Raw genomic sequence first — 7,440 nt, 5'->3', positions numbered from 1 at the left:
TCTGACTTGGCCCCCTTGTTCCACTTTCCACTCATTTTCGCCGTCCTTCCCCCTCCAATAAAGAGAGGAAGTAAAAGAAGAGGAAAGCACGTGCGTCTAACGTGCGGGTTAAGCCTGGCTCTGGGTAACTCAAAGGCTTCGCTACTCCGGGAATGCTGAGTGGGGCCCTCACGCCCAGAACTACATTTCCCAGCAACCCTTTCGCGGCTCCAGCGGCGGCGGGGGCGAGGCGCATGCGCCGAGTGCGCCCCGCCTTGTCTCGAAGCCGCTCCTGCGGACCGGTTTCGCCTCGGAGAGCCGGCAGGTCTCGGCGCTGCAGCCGCGGTGCTCGCCTAGCTGCTTCCCGGGGATCGCAGCGGGCTCAGGTTTGCCTTAGGTCCGGTCAGTGCCATGATCCGCCAGGAGCTCTCCACATCCTACCAAGAGGTACAAGGCAGGGGCGGGGGCGAAAGCAAATTTTCCTGTGAGGCAGAGCGGGTCCCGGGGGTCTGGGCTGCTGGGCTGTGGGGGGCGTCCGGGCGGGCAGAGCCCGCCTCCGAGTAGCGGTGAGTGCTTTGGAGGAGGGGTCCCCGCGTGCTGAGCTGCGGCGGAGCAGGAAGGAAGCGGGGCGCCGAGCCTCCTCCGGATGCTGCCTTTGCTTGGCAGAAGGATGGAGCCGGGGCCCCGGAGTCTCGACCCTTAACCATCAGGTGAATGATTAAAGCCTCGTCCGACCCAGGCAGCAGCGCGGTCCGCCGGGCGGACTCCCCCCCGCCCCCCACGCCGAGGTTCTTTGCAACAAGTGGAAACACCCGCGCCTTCCTCCCAGCTGGGCAGAGGCGCGGTGGGCATCAGCCCCCTCCACGCCCAAGGCCTCGTGGCCCCTGCAGCTGCTAACGATAGCGATAATTACAGCTCGTTTTGATGGCCAACCAACTTTGAAAATGTGCTTTCACCGACAGAGCTGCTTCTCGCCCCGTTCCGTTTCTCTCTCCACTTTCACCTCCTCCCACGACTGTAACTCTAACTTTCCAGTTCTTTGTCTCATTCTTGTCTGTGCTGCGCTGCAGGCTGCGGTTCCAGCCCTTCCCTCAGACCAGCTCCTCCTGCTGACTCTTACTGACACTAGTGAACTGCTCTCCTTCTCCTCCTCTAGGGTCCCAAACCTTGGTCATTTCTAGTTCTCTTCCCTCCCCTGTGTCCCTCACCGTGCTCCCCTCCCTTGGCAAGTTCAGGCAGTTCCATATCCTCAATCCTCAGGTTTGTGACCCCAAGTCTGCTCTAACCAACTCTCCCTTCGGTGTCTCCCATGCTGGGCCCTGCCTTGATCTCCGAGCATTCCTTTTTACATACACCTGATGCTGCTGTTGGTCTACCCAGAACAGTCCAAACTTCTTACAAGTTTTCACAGCCCTGCAGCCGTGTCTTCTGTTACCTTCGTCATCTCCTCACCCACCTAGGTTCTGGCGGCACTGGAAAGTCACCGATTAAAAACGTGCTCCTGCTATGCCTATGCTCACACCATTTCTTCTTCTTTAACCCCTTCTCAAACTCCTTTGGTTAAAATTCCCCCCATTGTGCAAGGAGGGATCTCAAATCTCACATGCTCCATAGGGGTCTCACTTCCCAGACGAGTCTGTCATCCTGCCAGTCCTTCTCATGTGAACTGCTGCTGTCTTGATCAATACTGATCAATACTGATGTACATTTCTCCCTTTGTAAATGATACTGTGTGGAGTATATAAAGCAGATGCCTTAGCCCCGTAGTAGAAGGGGAAGCCAAGTTGAAGACAGACGAGATTTGCCTGAGGCTTGCCATTTTGTAGTGTGGGATCTGGGCTAGAATCTGACTTTGGGACAAATTTCTGTATTTCTCCTACCATTTCCTTTGTCCCAAAGGAGCCTGATGGATTTTAACCAGTGCTGTGGTTTCTGTGGCCCCTAGATTCTGTACCCAAGGCAGTGGGGGAATCCTGGGAAATGAGTTGTGTCTTTCCTTGACTCTGAAAGTTTTCAGGTTTGTAGGGAATAGAGCATAGTGGGTAGATACTAGGACTTTTAAGTCAAAAAACCCGCATTCCTATCCTGCCTCGCCTCTTGCCATTTGTGTGACTTTTGTCAAGTTACTTAACTTCTCTGAGCCTCAAGTTTCTTCGTCTGCAAAATGAAGGTAATGATAGTCCCTATCTCACAGGGCTCTGAGGGTTAGATGAGTTGGTCTGTGAAAGTGCTCAGCTCAGTGCCTGGCAGTCGTGACCCCTCAGTGAATGCTAGTTCTTATTAGCAGGGTGTGGGCAGCTCCTGCTTCTGGGGAGTTTTGGGGTCCTGGTTTACAGGACCATGTCCCTTACCATTCACACGCAACCTGCATTATCTCCTTACCGAGCAGGGCTCCTAAAATATTTATTAAAATATAGGCGGTTATCCTGCTTGCAGGGGTAAGGCCGAGGGTGGATTCAGTTTCCGTTGGTGGGAGACACTGGAAGGACCCCTCCTCTTACTTTCGTTAGTGGCCCGTTCTGAAGTCCCTGTCTCTCACCTTCTTCAGAAGAAGGAGGCCTCCTGAAGCTTTCTTGTGTGGGTCATTCTGAGAGTGGACCTAGCTCCGAGTTAGGTTTCTTTGCTGGGGGGAGATTTGGGTTTTGCAGGATGGGGCATTGGAGAATTTGGCCAGGGCCGGGCAAGGAGGTGGGTTTATTATGGCTGCAGGTAGTCAGCAGGGGAACTGGGCTAGGAGTGTGTTAGGGTTAGGCTGAACCTGTGCGAGGCTTGGATCAGAGAGCGCTGGGCCTTCCCAGGACTAACATCCTCCTTGCCCTTTGGCCAGCAAAAGGGAAAGAGCCCTGGGGACCTCTTGATCTGTGTTCCTTCCCACTGTGGGCCTGTGTTTCATGGTGTCATCTTTCACGTGTTGGTTTTCTTTTCTTTTGGGCTTTAGGGCTTTAAACTAGAGGCTTTACCTGATTCTAAAGGGGAGGAGCAATAAAGACGCAGACGTAGAGAATGGATTTGAGGACACGGGGAGGGGGAAGGGTAAGTTGGGGTGAAGTGAGAGAGGGGCATGGACATATATACACTACCAAATGTAAAATAGATAGCTCGTGGGAAGCAGCCACATAGCACAGGGAGATCAGCTCGGTGCTTTGTGACCACCTAGAGGGGTGGGATAGGGAGGGTGGGAGGGAGATGCAAGAGGGAGGAGATATGGGGATATATGTATACATATGGCTGATTCACTTTGTTATAAAGCGGAAATTAACACAACAATGTAAAGCAATTATACGCCAATAAAGATGTTAAAAATAAATAAAGGGCAGGAGCAGAGGCATGGAGAAGGAGATGGAAGAATATTAGATACGTAAGAGCTTTGCTTTAACTCAAGTTTCTTAGAGGTGAATTTTTAATGATGTCCTGCGACCTTAAGTGTTGACCCTGTGAGCCTAAGAAAATACTTGGGAAGTCTGTCCCCTCCCTCACCTCCCAATCCAGTGATAGGTCCTCCTCTAAACTCTGGTCTTGGTGTTTCTTGGTTTTCTCCTTAATGCTGTGGAACCTTGTTGGTTATCATTGTATCATCGTCGCCATTTGACAGGTGAAAACGCTGATGAAGTGAGGTGGAGGTTGCTTGCTATTAGGCTGCTAATTAGCACCTGTCTCTGGGTGGTCTGCCCTCCCCACTTTGTTCTGCCATTTGCAGCCTGAGTTGGTGGACTTTAGCTCTGACACCAACTTCTGTTCCCTCTGCTCCCTCAGCAGACTCTAAGCTTGCATTTCCTCCTTCTTTGGGAAGTGATTAAGAGCATGGGTTTTGGAACTAGACTAACTTGGATTTTGCTCTTTGCTCTGTGGCCATGGAAAGTATTGTGGGTTGAATTGTCTTCCTCAAAAAGGTATGTTGAAGTCCTAACCCCCAGCACCTCAGAAAGTGACCTTATTTGGAAATAGGGTCATTGCAGATGTATTTAGTTAAGACGCAGTCATGCTGAAGTAGAATGGGCCCTAACCCAGTACGAATGATGTCCTTATAAGAAGATTGACCATGTGGAGACACAGAGACTCCGTGTGAAGATGGAGGCAGAGATCGGAGATGGGATGCGTCTACAAGCAAGGAACACCAAGGGTTGCTGGCCATTATCTGGAGCTGGAAGAGAGGCATGGAAAAGGTTCTCCCTCACAGCCCTTGGAAGGAACCAACCTTGCCATCACCTTGATTTCAGCTTTCTAGTCTCCCTAACTGTGAGGGAATAAATTCCTGTTATTTTAAGCCACCCAGTTAGTGGTGCTTTGTTACCGCCGCCTGGGAAACTAACACACAGAAGTTATTTGAATTTTCTGAGCTTCAGTGTGCTAATCTGTAGAATTGGTATAACATACCCTATATCATGTGATTTCTTTTTTTGTTTGTTTGTTTTTTGATGACAGTTAAGTGAGAAACAGCTTCTGCTTTCTTATTCTAGTCCAGAAAAGCAAAGCTGATGTAGCTGACTTCCTTGCCCTCTTTGTTTCTCCCTTTAGCTGAGTGAGGAGCTGGATCAGGTGGTTGAGAACTCAGAGCAGGCGGACGAGCGGGAAAAGGAGGCGGTCAAAGTCCAGGGTCCAGGGATCTTACCAGGTAAGTGGGTTCAGCGCTGGGGGTGGAAGTGCCGGCAAACGGTGCTGAGCCACTGCCGCAGCCGGAGGCCCCAGTCCAGGCTCCTCGCCAGCTGGGGACCTGTGTCGGAGGCACAGCCCCTGCCTGGTGTCGGATCTCAAGTATTGCCCTCGTTTTAGAGCTATACATATTTAACCAGCCTTGGGACAGAGGATGTGTCCAAGCCGGCATCTGCTCTTTTCTGTCCTCTAGTTTGAGCCAGATCCTGAGGCCAGGCCATTGGATACAATGACAAGAACTTTGGGTCTCTGTTTTTTTGTTGCTTTTTCCCAGGGACGCTGTCAGCAGTTGAGCCTCTAATACCTGGGTCGCTTCCCAGGGCACTCTGGGCGATTATCTGATAGGCCTCATCCCCGGACATCAGGCCTGTCCAGTTTTGTCGCCCAACTGGGTGGTCCCATCAGTAAGGTGGCATCTTGTAGAGCCTTGCAGGAATGTTGGATACCGTCAACCACTTCTTCATCCCGGATACGCTCTGCTCCCTTCGCTTCCATGATGTGACACTTTACTTCTCAGGTCACTCCTTCCAGCCTCCTTTGCAGTTACCTACCAGCTCTTGGGTGTTAAATGTTTCTCAGAGGCCTCCTTCTCTCAGTCTCTGGCAGGTGACCTCACTCAGGCCCCCTCCCCTGCTTTAGTCACTGTTTGCTCACACGTGACTCCCGTGGTTATATCTCTGGCCCAGAGGTTACCTGTTCTCATATCCTGTGTATCCAGATTCCCAGATGGTGGCTCTGCCAGGATGTCCCAAAGGTCCCCTGAACTCCACACGTCCAGAATTGACCTCATGGCCTCCCCACTGCCAGCTTCGCCCTCTTCCAGTGTCTCCTGTTTCCAGGAATGGTACCATCACCACCCAGTTGAACCCGAAAGTCATTTATTTTTCCTTCCTTCCCTACTTCCCCTTCTTCACTGCTCCTCAGCCATGCTGGCCTTCTTTTACTTTGGGCCTCCTTCCCACCCCTGGGCCTCTTTTTAGTTTTATTCCTCTGCCTGGAATTCTCTTCCGTCTGTCACCTTGTTAATGCGTAATCACCCTTCAGCTCTCAGCTCATTCATTTTTTCCCTGCGAAGCCTTCTCTGACCTCCTGGCTAGATCACCTCCCCCGTCACTCGTAGCCTACACATCTCTCCCTTGCAGCTGTTGCTGATGGAATGGTATATGTGTTTGCCTGACTGTTTGATTAATGTCTGTGTGTTCTACTAGACCGTAAACTCCACCAGGGTGGAGACAGTCCCTTTTGCTCCCCATTCAGCCCTGGCCATGCAATAAGGATTCATTGAGTGAATGAGTGAGTGAGTGAGTGAATGAATGGAGTCCCAGCCTGACTCCAGCTTCTTGGATGGATTGAGGGAGGTGGGCTTCTGCTCCTCTGGATTCCCATATTTGTAGGGGAGGGGAACGGGATAGGAAATTCTGTGATTGTGCCTAAGCCTTAGAGAGGACTTTGTAGAAGGAAGGAGGCAGGAAGGGCAGCTCATGTTTACTGACTGCCAGGCTCTGTCATCCCCACTGCCCATTTAATTCTCATAACAGCCCTGGGAGGCGGTCATCCTCATGATTCCTGATGAGGCCCTGAGGCTCAGAGAGGCCAAGTGAAGTGTGGGAAGATCACATAGCTGGTCAACAGACAGACTGGATCAAGCTCTGTCTGACCGCAGACTCTTTCTACTGCACCCGTGATTTTTAAAAAATATCTTAAGCATCCTTCTATTAAAGCCCAATGTGTCAAAGGTCGTAGCCTGACTACCCTCACTCTGACTCTGGGCATTGCCTCTGAAGCCCTCAGGTCCCAGGGAGAACTGTTCAGAAGCCCTGTATGTTAGTTTCTATTGTGTGTGTAACAGGTTACCACAAACTTAGTGACTTAAACAGCTCAGGTGTATTATCTGAGAGTCCTGGAGATCAGAAGTCCAAAATGGGTCTCACTGGGCTAAAATTAAGGTGTCGGCAGGCGAATTCCTATCTGGAGTCTCCATGAAAAAACCCATTTTAGTGCCTTTTCCAGCTTCTCGAGGCTGCCTGCCTTCCTTGGGTCATGTCTCTCCTTCCCTCTTCAGGTCTTCCTCACATCTCCTCGTTCTGCCTCCCTCTTCCATGTTTAAAGAGCCCTTGTGATTACATTGGGCCCATCCAGAGAATCCAGAATAGTTTCCCTGTTTTAAGGTCGGATGATTAGCAACTCTGATCCCATCTTTGCCGTGTAACTTGACATATTTATAGGCTCCAAGATTGAGGACGTGGACATCTCTCGTGGGCCTTTATTCTGCCTACTGCACCCTGCACTGCTCTCTTGCCCCCAGTCAGAAGAGAATAGATGGTGACAGCAGGAAGAGGAGGGAGGCCAGACTTGGAAAGATGAAGTTTCCTGTTGTGTTTCCTTTTATAGATAAATGCCAGGCAAATTAGGAAGTGGCCGTGATGACCTTCGACCTTGGCAGCCTCTCTTTTGCCTCAGGTTCCTGGGGCCTCAAGGCCTGAGATCAGTCAGGGCAGGCAGCCAGACCTCAGGCAGAGCAAATTTCGGGTAGTTCCTTTGGCTGGCAAAGAGCCTTCCCTGCTTTTGGGGAAACCCTCCTGGGCGCATCTCCTGTTTAGACTGCAGACAATCCAGTGCACAGAAGCCCCTTTGGCTCGTCTCAGTAGTGACTTGGCCCGAATTTGATGACCTGGTGTACAACTTTCAGAGCTCACTTCCTGCCTCTGAGTCCCCTAAGAATAATAAAAATAATGGTTAATGACAGCAGCCACCAATGATTAGGTGCTTTCCTCTACTAAGCCTGGGTAGGGCTTTTTCTATATACTTTAT

The 7,440-nt window shown here is 51.0% G+C and overlaps 1 protein-coding gene across 1 annotated transcript in view; it reads left to right on the top strand.

Moving 5' to 3' along the window:
• Positions 1-285: 285 nt before the first annotated feature.
• The window catches only part of PACC1 (proton activated chloride channel 1), a 42,461-nt gene continuing 35,306 nt past the window's right edge, over positions 286-7,440 (top strand). Inside the window, exons 1-2 of the mRNA XM_079903061.1 lie at positions 286-426; positions 4,495-4,591. Of these exons, the coding sequence (XP_079759187.1) occupies positions 391-426; positions 4,495-4,591 (133 nt within the window). The 5' untranslated portion in view covers positions 286-390. The remainder of the gene's footprint in view (positions 427-4,494; positions 4,592-7,440) is intronic.

Source organism: Stenella coeruleoalba (assembly GCF_951394435.1).
Source record: "Stenella coeruleoalba genome assembly, chromosome: 1".
In the NCBI taxonomy this organism is placed as follows: Eukaryota; Metazoa; Chordata; class Mammalia; order Artiodactyla; family Delphinidae; genus Stenella; species Stenella coeruleoalba.
This window is presented reverse-complemented; position numbering and strand designations above follow the sequence as displayed.